Genomic DNA, 18762 nt, shown 5'->3' on the forward strand with positions numbered 1-18762 from the left:
CACATTCATTAGTATTAGTAATAGAGATGATGATCCAAATAATAAAACCAGTCAAATCTTATGTTTGCAATTTTCCATTTGCCTCCTTGGAATGGGCTTGATATTGCATTTTATTACAGTGAAGCGCCACATCTACAATGAATGGAGCTGGAAATGAAATTGCTATGAAACTCATACGGATGTTACATTATTGTCTCAGAATGCCAGCTGCGGTAGAGGTGTCACTTGACTCGTGATGAATGGCTTACCAAACAAAGACATGGGGGCCTGCAAACTAAATGGTCACAAAAGTGGCCTGACCTGTGTCCATCAAAACAGGAAAAAGCCCGCTGCGAGGCAACAACATGTCTTAGCTATATTGTGGAAGGATGTACTGTATTGTGCGAATATTTGAAATCCTTTCTTTAAGATATGAACTCAGGACAGAAGAATACTGCATCACCATTGTCATGTTCCAAACACTTTGATCTACTCAAACTATCATGGCACTCAATGGGCCACAAAACTACATAGGTGACACTTTTACTTGTGAATATTTGCTACTGATATTAGATTCTGGTCAAGTTTGTTTCTCTAGTCGGTCATCTCCAAAACCAGTCACCTTATGGCAGAGGTGTCCAAACTACGGCCCGGGGGCCATTTGCGGCCCGCCATCCATTTTTCAGTGGCCCGCAACATATGCTAAAAATGGCATTTGACTCAGTTCAAATAAAATAAACAAAAGAATAATGTTTGGAGATGGTCAAAGTAAGAAGGGAGGGTATCGAAAAACAGGTGCCATTAAAGGTTATTTTAGTTAAAAAAGAAAAAGAAAAAGAAAGCTAAAATTCAAAAAACTATATTGTTACCGAAATAAAATGAACCAAAATGCGTTTTTTAAAAACGAAGACTAACTGAAACTACATTTACTAATTATAGTAAACATGTCCTTCGTTTGAGTCTTTGGTAATTTATTTAATGCATGAGCCTTTGGGGATGATTTTAAATTTGTTTTTTAGTAGATTTATTTTGATATAAACCATAATAATGACGTTTGGAAAGTATGTCATACAGAAGTGACGTCATCTAGCAACAGCCAATAGAAAAGCACCTTCAGATGACGTTGCTCCCATGGTGTTTTTTAAATATTGCGCATAAGTAATAACATAAAAAAAAAAAAAAAAAAAAACTAATACTAATACTGAAACTAACAACTTAAACTAAAACTAAGATTTTTTTAAAGAACTAAACTAATAAAAACTAACAGAACCACCCTGAAAACTAATACAAACTAGCTAAAATGAAAAATTCCAAAACTAATAACCCTACTGACATATTACAAATAAATTTGTTTATATACTGTAGTATTTTTCTTAGTATGCAAAAGCACAAATAAATTATTTGTACAATTTTTAGGACTAAACACAATTTCTCTTCATAACATTATGTGGCCCTTGCGTCCTTCTGATTTTCTGTATGTGGCCCTCAAATTAAAAATTTGGACACCCCTGCCTTATGGTCATCACTTGAGTCATGCCGAGCGGTGCTTCAATTGTGTAATTGCATGTAGTTCCCCTGCTTTTGTTTGATAACTACTCTAGCTACACTTGGAGATGATCCAATGGGCGGAAACAATATAAATACTCAATCCTCTTGTTCTGTAAATATATACTGAATAACATCAAAACAAAGACAGTTTCAAAAAGTGTTGTTTTTTAATTGCTTAAAGAGAAAAGCATGTTTTTGTATTGTAAGAAGTCTCCTATATAAGTTTTTTTTGTTTTTTTTTGTTTTTTTATGGGAGGGCTAATCGGTCAACAAAATCAAATCTGATTGTCTGCCTGGAAGCACTTAACTTTAGACACAAAGCAGCCTAACCGACTAACTTGATGTCAATTGGGCCATACCAGTAAAATTAATGTCAAGAAATCAGTGTTTTTTCCTTTGTTGTATTGCAAAGCAGGTGCACATATATAGTTAATAAACTATATCCTAACAGAGTTTTCTTCAGTTTCATCTTCGATGCGTGTGTTCATTATAACAGACCACAATGGTTGAATGAATGAATAAATCAGATATTTTCAACTGAAAAATACAGTTTTGTACTTAAAAATTAAATCAACTTGGACTTGTTTTGGCTCAATTTTCGACGTGTATAATTAGGGATGTTCAATACCACTTTTTTCCATACTCAGCTCTTGAGTAGTCACCGATACCACTATTACTGACACCACTAGTAATTTCCCCCCAAAAAACAATGACATACAATTGTGGCAAGACAACCCTACTGTATGTAAATCAATTTAACATTTTTGTTAAATTTTTCTATTTTTCTAATTTCTAGTTCCTGATCGGTGGGTGGTTGTTCGTCTCTGTGTGCCCTGCGATTGGCTGGTGTCCCCCGCCTACTGCCCGAAGCCATCTGGGATAGGCTCCAGCACCCCCGTGACCCTTGTGAGGAAGAAGCGGTTAAGACAATGGATGGATGGATAGTTCCTGATTGTAGAACAGCCACAAGAGGATGGCCCAGATTGGTATTGGGAGCTGTTAAAATAAGGCTGGTATTTGCACTGATGCTAACACCTGGTATCGGTAGTCACCAAAACATAATCTCACAAAACATATAAACTGAAAATAGAACTTTTTAAATTCAAATGAAAGTCCATGATTATATACCCTGTACAGTAAGTGTAGACCTAATCGGCTGCATATTTACTCCCCCTTTCACCTTGTTCACATTCTACATCGCAACAATTCAATCAATTCCACAGCATTTCAGTGCAGATAGCTCTTCAGCAGTCAACAAAATGTCTTCCAAAATAGCATATAGCTGTTTAAAGATTCTCAATGAGGGTGCTAGTATGGTGTAAGAGATAATCAGGAGAGTTACAGGATAATATCAAATTAAAATTTACCTGAAAATCATTATTAATTACTAACATATCTTTGGGCGGCACGGTAGTCGAGTGGTTAGCACGTCCGCTTCCCAGTTCTGAGGTCTCCGGTTTGAGTCCAGGCTCGGACCTTCCTGGGTGGAGTTTGCATGTTCTCCCCGTGCCCGCATGGGTCTTCTCTGGGTACTTCGGTCTCCTCCCACATTCCAAAGACATGCATGGCAGGTTAATTGGGCGCTTCAAATTGTCCCTAGGTGTGCTTGTGCGTATGGATGGTTGTTCGTCTCTGTGTGCCCTGCGATTGGTTGGCAACCAGTCCAGGGTGTCCCCTGCCTACTGCCCAGAGCCAGCTGAGATAGGCGCCAGCAGCCCCCGCGACCCTTGTGAGGAATAAGCGGTCAAGAAAATGGATGGATGGATGGATGGAACATATCTTTGTTCATATCTATGCCAGCATGTGAGGCAGAACAATGAAATGCACTTCCGGCATTAGATGGCAGTAGATGCAATAGAACATGTTTGGAACTGTGAGTGTATGTATTAGTCTAGTGTTCAATCAAACAGATCCAGATTGTTGCTTTAGTCTGGTGCCAGGCCACTTTGATTGTTTGGTGTCTTGTAAGCCCATGTGGGCTGGGAAAATTGTTGTATGCATGACGCAATAATAAAAATGTCAAATGTAAAAAATGTCAATGTAAATAAATCAAGTCAATATCATCATTATTCCAATAATCTGTAGTAATGTAAAAAAAAAATTCCGATGTACCAGAATGAGTGTAATGAAAATTGTATATGTGAGTATGTGGATGTATTATTATCGTTTATTTCTATTAATTTTATGTATATATGCTATATGAGCAGGATCATATATTTTCTTTTATTGAAATATAACCCTGCGGCACGGTAGGGGAGTGGTTAGCACGTCAGCTTCCCAGTTCTGAGGTCTCTGGTTCGAGTCCAGGCTCGGACCTTCCTGGGTGGAGTTTGCATGTTCTCCCCATGCCCGCGTGGGTCTTCTCCGGGTATTCCGGTCTCCTCCCACATTCCAAAGACATGCATGGCAGGTTATTTGGGCGGTCCGAATTGTCCCTAGGTGTGCGTGTGAGTGTGGATGGTTGTTTGTCTCTGTGTGCCCTGCGATTGGTTGGCAACCAGTCCAGGGTGTCCCCCGCCTACTGCCCAGAGCCAGCTGAGATGGGTGCCAGCAGCCCCCGCGACACTTGTGAGGAATAAGCGGTCAAAGAAAAATGGATGGATGGATGAAATATAACCTATTGTATTATAAATGAAATAAGTTAAAAGATATATAAGGAATAGGGTAGGACTAGATAAGTTTTCAACTTCTTCCTACTCCCTTTTGAACATGCAGATTGTTATTGACTGATTTTATGTTTCTTTTATGTTAAAATGTTCTTTTCTGCTGTCTCTCTGTGTGTTTATGCTGTATGTTCAATAAAATCAAATCAAAGTCAAATCAAATCTTATTTGTTGGTGTTCTGTGAAATATTTCTTAAAGCCCCAGTGTGTAGCTCACGACCGCCATCTATCGGTCAAACAAGATAATGCAATGATTTTAAGCACACGAACTACGGCGTCCCAGAGAGACCCTACTTCAACAGCCTACCACCAATTTCACCGGAACAGAACGCAAACAACTTCTGGTATTCCCTCGAGTGATGACGTAAGTGAATTGCATTTGTTAGACATACTGTACAGATCCCTAATAATTGTGATTTAGTCATTTAATTTCAGAATTAATATTTTTGTCGGCATTGTTTGGAAATACTGTACGTCAGCTAATGATAATGGCTATCTATGTTCATATTTGTTAGTGTAACTAAACCATGCAACAGAGAACACACAGTTATGTTATACGTTTTATAGACATGTGGACCCTCTCAAAGGGGGCGAGAGAGACGACGAGGAAGAGAACGCGGTGCCTCGTAACGTACAATTATGTCATCATGGAAAAATAATTCCATTCGAGCATGCATGTGAATGGCTCAAAACATACCTTTGCTTGGAATATGTGGTATTTAGATTACATCGTTTGCTGATATGTTTAGTATATCGTGCAAAAATAATGGTGTTAACTGAACTACACAGATGCAACTCAGACTCGTAAACCCCCCCGTGTCTTGTTGCTACTAACCACTCAGAAAAGTGCTGCTTACAAAAACATTTGAAACCCTTTACTCAGATATCGATTTGTCACCATGTTGAACAATTTTACCTAATAAATATCACTAAGCAACTTAATTAGTTTTGATTGAAGATACAACAGCTTCCTTGTACTTCGATGTGCAGGAATTTACATGGCTTTCACAAATAGTCTTGCTCATGTAATAATGTACTTCATTGGCTCAGTGACTTTCAGTTCATTGTTTGGTACCTCATCTGACATACAATTGTTACCTTCTTGCAGAGACTCGTACAGGAAATGACCATGGAGGAACATGAAGATATCCAAGTCCAGCTGATAGACTGACACCAAGAAATACTTTTTGACACATCAGCACCACCATGATTTCCTGTACCTGGATCCCACATCAGCACCACCATGATTTCCTGTACCTGGATCCCACATCAGCACCACCATGATTTCCTGTACCTGGATCCCAGACTGCGGCACCTTGGTGGACTTGTAGCAAATAAGTGACACTTTCCCAGATCCTTGAGGACAATACAAAGGTTTTTTACCTGGCATATAATTAGTCCATGTCTGACACTTGTTGTTGTAGTTTGTATAACTTGTATATTGTTGTTGTGTGTTAATTTGTACATTTTGAATAACTAAAAAAATACTATTTCCTTTGGCGTCAACATGCAGTGTTCATTCGACACCTAACCTCACACTATTTTACATGACCAGAAATGTAAAACATCAAAAGCCTGGAGAATTATTATAAATGCTTGCAATGACAAGGAATTCTTCATTGGCCAATGAATGTAAGGTACAGTACATGAAAATGAATGAATAAAATAAAGTAAAATAAAAGTCTACATGAAATGAACATATTAACTAAAAAAAAAAAAAAAAATGCTGTTAGAATATAATGAGCTACATGAATTGCAGTTGTTCCAGAATTTTACCAATACGCTGTGCATTTCAAAATATGGAAAATAGACATACAGGTTTGGGCCAAAAGTAGTGTTACAGAGCAGGTATGTGTTGTACACAGCTAAAATATCTGATTAACTCAATACCATGATGTGGTTTTTTTTTTTGTGTGTGTGTGCTGACATTGCCCCCCATTAACATTGCAACATTCCTCAAACTCTCCCGAACACAGTATGATCTGTAACACTACTTTTCGCCTACTCTATGATGTTATTGGGGCAAAATTAAGGAAGGCTTGTCCATTGATTGTGTGAACAGACTGCAGTAAAAATGAAGTCACTTCAATGTTTGCTGGTTTTATTAAGTTTGACATGCTCCTTGACTGCACAAGTACATGTTATGGAGTGAGGGCATGTTCCCACCAACGATGATATCATATTCTTCAAAGGCTTGCTGAGGAAAGTGAGGGAGGAGTCACTCCATGGCTTCAGACACCTGGTCAGCAGGTCCTGTGTAAAACAAGTGGTGCTTGTACATGTGACCATTCCGTATTGCTTCACACAAAAAGTTAATGTAGTGTGCAATGCCGTCCATATGTAAATGACATACCAAGACGTCGGCTGACTTCAGTTTGTTGCAGCTCAGATATGGTAGGTAGAGATACTGGTGGTACAACACCGAAGCCTTCTGGGGTCCTCCATTCAAGTGTCCTCATTCGGGGCATTCCAATTTGGCTGCTGAGGAAAGTGAGGGAGGAGTCACTCCATGGCTTCAGACACCTGGTCAGCAGGTCCTGTGTAAAACAAGTGGTGCTTGTACATGTGACCATTCCGTATTGCTTCACACAAAAAGTTCATGTAGTGTGCAATGCCGTCCATATGTAAATGACATACCAAGACGTCGGCTGACTTCAGTTTGTTGTAGCTCAGATATGGTAGGTGGAGATACTGGTGGTACAACACCGAAGCCTTCTGGGGTCCTCCATTCAAGTGTCCTCATTCGGGGCATTCCAATATGGCTGCTGACTCTCCCCTTGATATTTTTTTTTCTTGCAGGTCGGTGATGTATTTAAACGGTGCATGAATGCTTGTATACATCAGAATATGGTTCTGGAACCCCTCAAGTTTGGCTGTTGATCTAGTGTGACACAAACAAAAACACAATTATAAAATAAAATAGAATAATTGATGATACTACTATATGTCACCAACTTTCCAACAAAGCCCCCAAAATAGAGGTAAGATCTTTAGTTTTTGGGCCCAAAACATTGTATTAGCTAGATAAAAGTAACTTGACTGCATACTGCATAGAATATGCAAAGGCTGCTTGCTTGTCGAATTTCCGTGGAAAACGTGGCAGCCTGTAAATTCTTGTGCACCCAATTACACAATGGACCAGTACACACTTGAGTGGGAGAGTTCAGACTCTAGCAGTGCTTACGGTACAGCCAGCATTTAAGTCCAGAAAGTTATTCCCTGCCGAAAATTAATTTCGAGAACCCTATTTTCACCAACCACAACGAAAATAATTTTCAACTCCTCCACTAATACAGTATGCTTTAGATTCTCTATTGCAGTTATGGGCAAATATACCTCCGAAATCACAGTTACATTACATTACACAATAACTTGCGCATTTACTCTAAATATAACGTGCCAGCGGGAATCTTTTTTTTTTTTTCAAAGCAAGTAGCTACATAACGAAATCGTTCGAGTGGTGCGGAGTTGCTAATCAACAGATACAGTGATCGTAAAACAAAGGTACGAACATCGTATTAATTAGTACGGAGTATACTTTTTCTCTCGCTCTCAAAACGTAAACACAAATGTACTCTTACTTACCGGTCAAGTAGAAAGCAGTCGAAGGCACCGGCACGTCCCAAACCTAGTCTGTTCCTCATTTCTCTCCATCTGGCAAATGCGGATACAATATAAACTCTTGTTTTGTCGCGCTGAAATAAAATAAATTCCCAAAGTAAGTGTGATGCTTGATAATGCTCTCTTCGGGGACCGGAAACTCTTCTTCTTCGTGGACATGCGGTCGCCATACAAACCGGAAGTGCGTTCCAAAAACGCGTTAAGAAATGGAGCGCTGAAATTTGTCTTTGACGGCACCCGTAGCAGAAAGATGGCGGCGAAACATGGCAGACACTAGCAGGCGAGGCGCGGACATGTAAGATAATTTGCGATTTCTAGACTAACCGTTATATTTTAAAAAAGTACGTTTATGCGATACAACATATCTTTTTACATACTACTAACACAAACAATTGTTTTTTTTTCCCGAATGATTTATTATTTCACCACTAGATGCCACTGTATAATACTGAGTGTACCTTTAAGTAAAATGGGTGTGTACCTGGGCTTAATTAATGTTGGAAAACACGCCATATTGTGCAACCCATAGTGTGGACATCTCTTGGTTATTTTCTTGATAGACAAACAAAGTTGAATTCTTAAAATGATCTGTATTGAAGTCTTATCTTGACCACAAGATGACGCTGTCCCCCACCAATGACTCACCGAGGTGGCTGCCTCTCCTCTTTCGAGCAGCGAGGACCCCCTTTTTCTGCAGCCCACCACAGATGGAATGGGGCAGACAGAGCCGAGGGTGGCCAGAGGTGTGACTGAGTGTGGACACACGCAGGCAGAGACACTCACAGCCAGACGGCCCTTCACATCACCTCATTCCATCAGAGGAAAAATACAATCCAAGTGTTTTTTTGTGTGCATAAACTGAAAAGGTTATGGTTCATATTTTTAGGTGTTTTGCAGCACGCAGATTAGTTGAGTAGGTTTTTATTTGAGTGAGGGTTATTTTCTAGGTAAGAATGTCATACTCATGAATCGACTAAAATTTGTCTTATGTGCAACTGTGCTGATTTTCTTCTCTCATGTCAGGAGAAGTCGCCGCGGCGCACGGACTACAATGCAAACGATTTTGGAGGTTTGGTTGACCTTAGTGACACTCTGCGCCCTGGCCGAGAGGGTCTTTGGGGGCTACGGGCTGAGCATGTTTGCTGCCCAGTCCTCCCCTCCAGACCCGTGCTACGACGAGAACGGCAACCCCCGAAGGTGCATCCCCGACTTCGTCAACTCAGCCTTCGGCAAGGACGTGCGAGTGTCCAGCACGTGTGGCTCCCCCGCGGCCAGGTACTGCGTGGTGTCCGAGAAGGGAGACGACAGGACGCGGGACTGCCACACCTGCGACGCGGGGGACCCCAAGAAGTGCCACCCGGCCGCTTATTTGACTGACCTGAACAACCCTCACAACCTCACCTGCTGGCAGTCGGAGAACTACGCGCAATTTCCCCAAAACGTCACCCTCACCTTGTCCCTGGGCAAGAAGTTCGAGGTCACCTACGTCAGCTTGCAGTTTTGCTCACCCAGACCAGAATCCATGGCCATCTACAAGTCCATGGACTACGGCAAGTCCTGGGTGCCATTCCAGTATTACTCGACCCAGTGCAAGAAGATGTACAACCGGCAGAACAAGGCGGCGATCACCAAGCAGAACGAGCAGGAGGCCATCTGCACGGACTCCCACACGGACATGCACCCGCTGACTGGGGGTCTCATCGCCTTCAGCACCCTGGACGGAAGACCGTCGGCGCACGACTTCGACAACTCGCCGGTGCTCCAGGACTGGGTGACGGCCACCGACATTAAAGTGATCTTTAGCCGGCTGCACACGTTCGGGGACGAGAACGAGGACGACTCGGAGTTGGCCCGGGACTCGTACTACTACGCCGTGTCGGACCTACAGGTGGGCGGACGGTGCAAGTGTAACGGCCACGCGTCCAAGTGCGTCAAGGACAGAGAAGGCCAACTGGTGTGCGAGTGCAAGCACAACACGGCGGGACCCGAGTGCGACAGGTGCAAACCTTTCCACTATGACCGACCCTGGCAGCGCGCCACGGCGAGGGAGGCCAACGAATGTGTCGGTAAGCCACAATCCTCATTTAGGGGCTTTCTTACAATACTTTGGGATGAAAAATATTGCGTAATTATGGTCAAAATCTGCTTTTACGCACGGGAATTACGCACCAACGCATTGAAATAAACATGTCGTTTCTTCCAAAAGAAACAAAACCCGTCGTTTATGCTCACATTTCCAATTGCAACATCATATTTTATTGTATTTTTTAATAATGATATCACGTTTTAAAACCTTTGACATGTTATGTAGGGGCATGTCCACCTAACATTTCTGAGGTTGCAGGGGTTCGAATCTCACCTCTGGCCATGCTGTGAGGAATTTGCAAGTCCTCTAATAATAATAATAATAATAATAATAATAATAATAATAATAATAATAATAATAATAATAATAATAATAAATGATGATGCTGATAATACACAATTCTGGGGTGTTTCTTATCCCCAAAATATGTCTGTTCAGTACACTTTTAAAACTGATGGGTCAAAAACAACCCAATTATGGAATTTTAAAAAAAAAAAAAAAAAAAAAAAAAAAACTAAGCCAAAAATTGGACCGGTGCAATTTGACCTTACCATTTTTTTTTGTTTTTTGTACATTTCATATTTGTTGTTATTTATTTATTTTTGACAAATTGACTTATAGGGTCGGTCCAATTTTTACGCAGTAGTTTTCAGGGTGTAAAATGAAGAATCTTAATCGATCATATGTGTGAATATAAGATAAGGGGTTAACTAATTGTTTTTCTACATGTGTACTGTGATTGGTTGGCGACCAATCGAGGGTGTGCCCGCCTTTCCCCCAGGTCACAAGCAATGGTGGATAAATTAAGATATACTCTCTAGAAAATGGATGGGTGGATATTGCCATTTAAAAATAAGTAGTCACAAAGAAACACAATTTATTTAGACCAATTGAGATTTAAAGGTGGTTAAGATTCTTCTTCTTATTTTTTTATTTATGTTGCTAAGTTGTTCTACAGTATATCAATCAATATCCGCTCATTTAACTGATGAGGATGCACTTTGTTAACTTCTGATTTCGACTTGCATCAAAAGAAAATTCCAGAGGAGAAAATATGTAATGCTACTTTGAGCATTTTCCCCAATACTGCAGAGGGAAGGACATTTTGCAGCTGCAGTGATAGACTTCAGGGGTGTATGTTTGTGTTTCCTTCACAAGTTGCCCTTACAGATTGGACTAACAATTAGGCTGCTTTTACTGACATTTTATGGCACCCACAGAGCTGCCTTAAAAAGCCGGCTAGCAATTCAGAACGAACACAGTGGGAGGCCATTTAAATCCTGATTTAAGAGTTCAGTGCAAGTGAAGGTATTGCTGTAATGTTTATTTTTTCAAGCGGCGCAAGGGGGTGCCTTCAGGGGGGCTATATCAACAATTCACTGCCCTGAGCACCGTGGAGCAAAGCTGGAAAAGTAACAAGTTGTGACAATGCGTTGGTTCGCTCAACCAAACAGGACAAGTGAACAAGTTGTTCAGCTTAGTCTCCGCCTTTGGCCCCTTGCAAAGGCGGCATGTGAGTGTATTTGACTAAAACAAAAAGCTTGTCACTTGCACCATCCATCTCGCTGTGTGTGGGAGGCCCGCTTTCACCATCACCTCTAAGAGGACATAATAAGGTGGGTGTGACACATAAAGCATGGAAAAAGACACGGGCCTGCTTCAATGGGCTGCGATGAAAAATAGTTTATCAGTCCTCAGCTTCCTCATTTATGTAAAAGCAGGTGAAGTGCACATTATAGCGAAGAAATATATATATATATATATATATATATATATATATTAGGGATGTTACGATATACAAACATCACGATACAATATCACGATATGAAGGTCACAATACAATAATTATCACAATAGTGTGGGGAGGGTAGCGATACAGAAAGGTCACAATATTGTAAAAAAAAAAAAAAAAAAAAAATGAGCTCAGACTAAAAAACAAAACAATATTGTGCTTTTGTAAATGACTGCAATGAAAAATATTATAAAAATATTAAATAAATAAATATATATATTGAGGCACTTGCTAATACACACGCATGTTCAGTTCCTACACAATTTGACTCAGTTCACAAGCAAATTATGTTCCCCTTCATCTGACCATTAGCGTGGATTTTAAACACAGAAGGGCCAAAACATGCCATATAAAAATTAAACTGCACTAAAAAAAAATAGCCACCAGAGGGTGCTAGAACGGCACAAATGGAAATCAACCCGACTATTTTAACAGATGTGCTGCTTTTAATAACGTGACATGACGATATATTGTGGCAGTTTTAATATTATGATATCACAATATTGCTGTTATCGTTACATCCCTAATATATATATATATATATATATATATATATATATATATATATATAGGGGCATTACTAACATCAAACAGTGATCCTGCTTATTTTGTTGCATGAAAAAAAAAAATTCTTTCATATACATATATATATTATATATTATATATATTTCATATATTTATAGATAATAAAAATGTCATTTCTTTAGCTACATGTTGCAGTAATATCGCTAGCGTAATATTCATACAACGTTCTTTATGTGAGCGTTCCCTCCGGTTTCCAATCACATTCCAAAAACATGCATGGGAGTGTGAGTGGCTGTTTGTCTGTACCTGCACTGCAATGGTGTGGCGACCAGTCCAGGGTGTACCCTGTTTCTTTCCGAGCGTCAGCTTGAACAAGCTGCTGCATGCTCACCCCTGACCCGAGTGCAGATAAGCGCTATAGAAAAGGGAAGGATGTAATACAGCAGTCAGTTCCCACTCATAGTGTGAATGTAAAAGCTGGTCAGTGTCTGTACATTATTTTTGGCAGGAAACAGTACATAAAATAACAAATAATATTTTATAACGTATCCCGTGATTGACTGGAGAATGTCTTCTATTGCATATTGTACAGTTTATGAACTGTTTGCCAAAGTCACCTGGGATGGGCTCCACTTCGTCCCTGAACACAAATAGCAGTTGAAAATGAATGAATGAGCATAGCTATTTATTACAGTATTCTTTCTGATTCAGAAAAAAACGTAATAATTTGCACACTCACTTTTAACTTGAATGGCTAGTAATATCAGAAGCCGTTATCCAGATGAAGATGATTGCATGTAGTTGAGAGAAAACACATCTGATGACACGGGTCATGTCCCAGGTAGCTGCTTCATATTCTCGCCATGTGCAGTGTAGCAATGAACCTGTGCTGCCAGGCCAGTCCACCCCTCCCCCACCCACTGTCTGCCTTGACTGATGGGCTGCAAAGGCAAACTGTGTGGGAAACTCTTGCTTGCCAAGTGGATACTGAGAGTTGGAAACGGTAGCTTTCATCACTCACACGTGTATCATTGCCATCGTAATACTTTGTAATTCTAGTTGTACCTCAGCTCAATGAACAGGTGAGATGTTTTCAGGCGGGTGCATCCCGTTCAGCTTGGTTACCATCACACGTGTCCAAACCAACACAATATCACTCTCAAGGTAAACACAAAGTAGAGTTACCTTGTTCTGCTAGAATGAAGACGTATATAGTGTCTCATGTCTATTATTTTCTCTCTACGGTCGGAGCTGTTAGCTAGTGGGTCAGACTGACTCCATTTTCCAAGGGAGGAATTGTCTCACGAGACTAGTAGCTAAGCGGTGTAGCACAACAAACTTGCATGCATTGAGGGTGGCTAAGTCAAGAGGAATTTACATACCGGCAAACTTCAAGCAGATTTTACAGGAGAGATGGACAATCGACAAAGCAAATGCAATTTGAAGAATGTACTACATTGCTATAACATACATAAGCAGCAGACACTCGTTCAGCAGTGTACTGGTTTAACTAGTGACCATGTTCACCATCATTGCCCCCCAAAATGGGTGCACCAGGGTGTCATCACTTTCTTGTATCTCACTGGACATCGCTTCAATTCTAGAAGTTTCTATTTCAAATGAGATGACTGTTTTGCCTCTTCTGAATGGGATATTTCATTTTGAACTTTTTTTTTTTTACTGCCAAACGTTATCCAAAAAGACAACTCCTAGAATGGCAGCCCATTTCAAGCATTTTCACTCATCTTTCAAGGCAAACAGAATATTGTGTGCTATGACTGTAAACATAACATATGAATGACTGGATTCCATTCTCTCATTATATTCTATCTAATTCCGTTCTTTAGTAATCACCATTTGAAATTAGGTAGTTTGATTGATACCAAGCAGAAATGGAAAAAAAAAAAGGAGAAAAGCTTTTGTGAAAAGATACATTTTCTGCACAACAGTGACTTTTACATTAATATTTTTTTGTTTAGTGACGCTCTGTGAATTAAATTTAATGTGACAAACACTATGATCATTCACGACATCCTTGAAAACATATTCCTAAGATCGGCCATGTTGACATTTTATATCAATTGCTTTGATCCATCATCCACGGATCCAAATGAAAAGAGATACAAGCTGCCATTTGCTGGCCATAGTTTGTAGTTTTTTGTTTTTGTTTTTTTGTTTGCATTGCCCAATGTTACAAAAACAAACAAACAAAGAAACAAACAAAAAAACATGTTGATGGTTGGGATTTCTATAAGTAACGTTGACGGCAGTTGACAACATTTTAGCAGTATAACTGAATGTCTACAATCACAATTTAGGCCTTCTTTGTCTGTGATGATCTCTTAATACAGCATAAAAGTTCCAGATATCCTCTCTGACATCAAAGTACAAAATTAAAATGTTGCATTGCAGCATTTTGAAACTTCTAATTTCAATTTCACAAGATGTAGCAAATATAGACCCTGCCTATGTGACAGTGACAGTTGTCAAGAGTTTGTGTTCCAATAGAACTTTACTCATGCCGATCAAACTTCCAATTGCCGGTTTGCCTCGTAGACTTGGGTTTCAGTTTTCATTCTAGCTGTTCTTCAGGTTTCAAATTAGTGTTTCACTTTATTTGCAACTTGGCACTAGTCAGTGCAGTCATCAAAAACTGTATAAACTAAGGTCAAATGAACACAATATCAGTTCCATGACCAGGACGAAATACAGTTAAGCATACCATTTCTTTTTATAAACACAAAGAACTATGACCTAATTCCACTTGTCAATCGGCGCTTATCTCCATTTCAATAGTTCAGCTCTGTTTCTTCTGTCTGTAGCTAACATTCAAAGATTGAAGCATGAACAAGGGAACAATGAGCCTAAATGCAATTACTTATTGATGAAAGCCAAGAACATTACCTTAGGTTGTTACGGACATTTTCAGGTTCAGGACTTAACGTTCAGCCTCTTATATTCCTCTATTTTGTGTCCCGAAGTCCCTCTTTCCAAAGTCACAGAGAACACTTGTTTCTCCTTGGACTTCTGAAGCCAAATTCTTGGTGACCATCTTGAAAGAGCTACCAAAGCTTTATGTTAGTTGTAGTCAGTTAGTTGTCAGTTAGTTGTAAAATGGCTTTCATTTTCTGTGAGTGAAACTTTGTATGGATTGTGTTCACACAACCTCCAAATGTCAGTTTGCATGACTGACACATTTTTATATTCAGGACTGATTATCAAAGTGGAAAAGATTTAATCATTTTTTTGGACACAGATAGTGTCCACAGTCCAAAATAGTGTGGTATCTCCTGGAACAGGTTCACAAAAGCATTGCAGAGGATTTGGTAGCCTTCCTTCTTTGTTGTCTTCTTCTGCGTCTGGAAAACTGAGTGGTCTTCCTCTTCTTCTGAATGTAGATGTGTGTTGGAAATGTGTATATGGAGCGGTGCTGCTCAACGTGGTTTGCGGCAGAAAAGGAAACCATAGTACTGTACAATATGTTGTGGTGCGCATTTAAAAATACAAACTTGTGAATGACGTTTATGGACATCAGTCAGCGTTTGTATCTATGAATGTTTGGATATTTGTATCTCAAGGAGGTACTATGATGGTCCTGCGTTGTCGTATTGGGAAGTATAAGACTTAGTGCAAGTGCAACCAAGCTACTGTGTGTCTTCGATCTAGTGGTAAATTGTTATATTACAACTTAAAACTATGCAGCTCACAACTCTTCATTGGGCGTAAGAACCCAGGCTGTCCTGCAAATAATAAAAATCCACATATAATTGACACCCAACACATTGAGAAATAATAATAATAATGACACAAAAACTCTACAAAAAACACTGATAATCTTCCAATGTACAAATTTCCACAGACAGCAGGGTTTGCTCACCCCCCCCCCCCCAAAAAAAAAAAAAAAAAAAAAAAAAGACATCTAAATATTTGACTTTGTGGAGGCCAAGACAACGATTATTATCATATAATTGTGGACAAATGTATGATTCCATCTTTGCAACAGTTTTGGGTGGATTTTTCTTTCAGGTCCACAAAATAAATTATATTATGGGATGCTTAGATAATATTGGCGTGAAAGAAATTGAGAGCCCTGACCTCAACCCCATCAAAATTCTTTGGGATGAACTTGTCAGGTCTGGTGTGGTGGAGATAGAACCAAGTGCAGGGAGGCAAACGAGGCATGGCAGGGGTGCTCTTAAATAAGTTTTAATTTAACCAAAACAAAGTGCAACATAAGATACAAAGTACAAAACAAAGCAGGGAATAAAATTACTAACAGTAAACACAAAAGGCAGGACTCGGATGCATGGGAAACAGGGCAAGAATCAGGACAAAACCTGGCAGCAAGGCGTGACGAAAATAACAACAGCAACAATGAACCAACAAGAACTGAACGGAAAACAGGTGACTAAATACACACAGACTAATTGACAATGGCTAGACACAGCTGGGCAAGACACAAGTGGCAGGGGAAGCTGATTGGTAGATACACTGGGAAGGGAAGACACACGCAGGTGGACAAGGTTAACAATAATGAGACTAGGGGAAACAAACCAGAAAGCCGAAACAACATGACAAACTCAAAAATCCAACAAAAGTGGCAAAAACCAAAACCCAAACCATAACAGAACTAGAACAATGATTTTTAGCCTTCAAAAAGTTCTTCTAGCTGAATGGACCAAAAAAAAAAAAATCCCCACAGACACATTCTAAAATGTTCATATGTCCATACAAGAGTTGCAGAGTTGCATACAAAGTAGATTAATAAGGACATGATTGTGTCAATTACCGGTTGGCTCTCATCCCGGGAGCTCCAATAGCTCTACAAAAGGGTGAACTAAAACACATGCTGAGAAAACATTTAACAACGTGGAGCATTCTGGAGATGAATGTGGAGCATGCTTGCTCATAAACCAGAGGAAGAGTTTTTAAAATCAACAGCGTTGCAGATTACAAGTCACGCGGTGAGTCCTGAAAGTCAAAACAACAAGAGCGCCTTTTAAAAACAGTGCATTCTTTCTTTCCTCGACAAGCTTGTTGCATGACAGCAACTCACAGAAAGAAGAAACACCAGTTCGGACATGAAGCAAGGAGCCTCTTGGGGCCCCAAGACGCCATACAACACAGAACCAGTCTGCTTTTGAAAGAGAATTTCCTAATTTGGTTCAACATCCAACCACAAGGATTTAGCGGTCTCTCTGCTCGTCTTTGTCCATGGGACTGACCACTGTCACGCTGATTGTGCTGCCCGCCTCCTCTTTGGGTCGACAGGTCTGGCCCCGCCCGGCCCACTCACCATCTGTCTCTCATTTGAAATTCTTACCATTGGCTCATGTCATGATTGGAGCAAAGGATGATGTCATAGATCTTTACAGATGATTCTCCATTCGCACCCGTCTCTTTGTTCTTCCCTTTTTCTCTCTTGCCCATTACTGTGTGCCAGTACCATGGCATAGGCAACCACTACTATTAAATTTAATGTAAGAACATAACATTCACTCAAAGCCTGGAGTTAACACGCAGCGAAGAAGAGAACAACAACTGCATGTGTTGCTATTGTGGCGGTTTGTTTGTTTGGATCTCCATTAATGATGACTACAATAGTTGTTTCCCCTTTGGGTTTGAACATTACAACTTTCAGATGTGCTGTGTAAATAGTCCGACCCAAAACAACAAATTGGATTTAATCATAAAGATTACATGAGAATAGGAGTAGTTGTAGTTGAGAAAAAAAAACGAGAGTAAGTATGTGGAAAATATTGATTCCAGGTGAAAGCAAACCGAAAACCTGCACTGGTTGATAGAAAACAGGTGTGAAGCAGGTTGGGAAACATTTCTTGGCCTCCCAATAGGGTTGAAAGTCACACACCCTTGAAAATCCCATCAGCAGCAGAGTGCCAGTTAGATGGACTGCCGAGTCTCAGTCATCTAGAACATGCCGAAGCTTGACTGCAGCTCGGGGGTGCCGCAGTGGAAAAGTCAAACAATGTGGCCGGCAGCCGCTTAGTGAGTGGAAATGCACCCAGCAGTGACCTTCACATCACGAGACGAACTGTCAATGTCAAGCATCTTTGCTTTCTTTTCTGCTTTATGTCTGTTTATGTGATTTACAACATCGAGGCGGAAGGTACTTTCTGTTAAAAATCCTTTATGGACTGAATTTCTAGGTGCTACTGAGGCGTTGAAGGGGTCTGCTTTCGTGACCTCAGAATTACATATCTGCTTTGTGAAGAGCATGTGGTTCCTTTGGCTTCATCAGGCTGCGTTCTTCAACTGTTGGCTGGAGCAGGTTGCAGCCAAGTGTGAAGGGGTTGGCATGAGAATCAGCACCTCGAAATTACCCCGGGTTTACACCGGTTGCGGTTGCGGTGCGGTTGCGGTGCGGTCCGGCGACGCAAGCAATTAGATTCCATTCATTCGAATGGTGCAGTTTACACCGCTTGCGGGTGCGTTGCGTGTCGACTGCGGAAGGCCTGCGGCGTGCCGCAAGCCTTCCGCAAGGATAGACCTATTTTCTATTTTTGCCGGACGCCGCAGCGGTAGGCCTC

General features: G+C 40.4%; 1 protein-coding gene and 1 long non-coding RNA gene across 4 annotated transcripts in view; one reads left to right on the forward strand and one right to left on the reverse strand.

Annotated features, from left to right (window-relative positions):
• Positions 1–6270: 6270 nt before the first annotated feature.
• On the reverse strand, positions 6271–8202 carry LOC144004032 (uncharacterized). Its single transcript, XR_013279163.1, has 4 exons — positions 7776–8202; positions 6828–7071; positions 6544–6727; positions 6271–6443 (listed from the first exon to the last, which is right to left on the reverse strand). It is a non-coding gene; the product is annotated as an uncharacterized LOC144004032 (long non-coding RNA).
• Positions 6395–18762, forward strand: part of ntn1b (netrin 1b) — a 69786-nt gene continuing 57418 nt past the window's right edge. Inside the window, exons 1-2 of one of the 3 annotated variants that reach the window (XM_077500888.1) lie at positions 6395–8106; positions 8835–9877. In XM_077500888.1, the coding sequence (XP_077357014.1) occupies positions 8075–8106; positions 8835–9877 (1075 nt within the window). In that variant the 5' untranslated portion in view covers positions 6395–8074. Of the gene's footprint in view, positions 8107–8533; positions 8759–8834; positions 9878–18762 lie in introns of those variants that run through there. The other 2 variants (XM_077500897.1, XM_077500906.1) reach the window with 2 other exon arrangements.

The sequence above is a fragment of the Festucalex cinctus genome, chromosome 1, assembly GCF_051991245.1.
Source record: "Festucalex cinctus isolate MCC-2025b chromosome 1, RoL_Fcin_1.0, whole genome shotgun sequence".
Classification (NCBI taxonomy): Eukaryota; Metazoa; Chordata; class Actinopteri; order Syngnathiformes; family Syngnathidae; genus Festucalex; species Festucalex cinctus.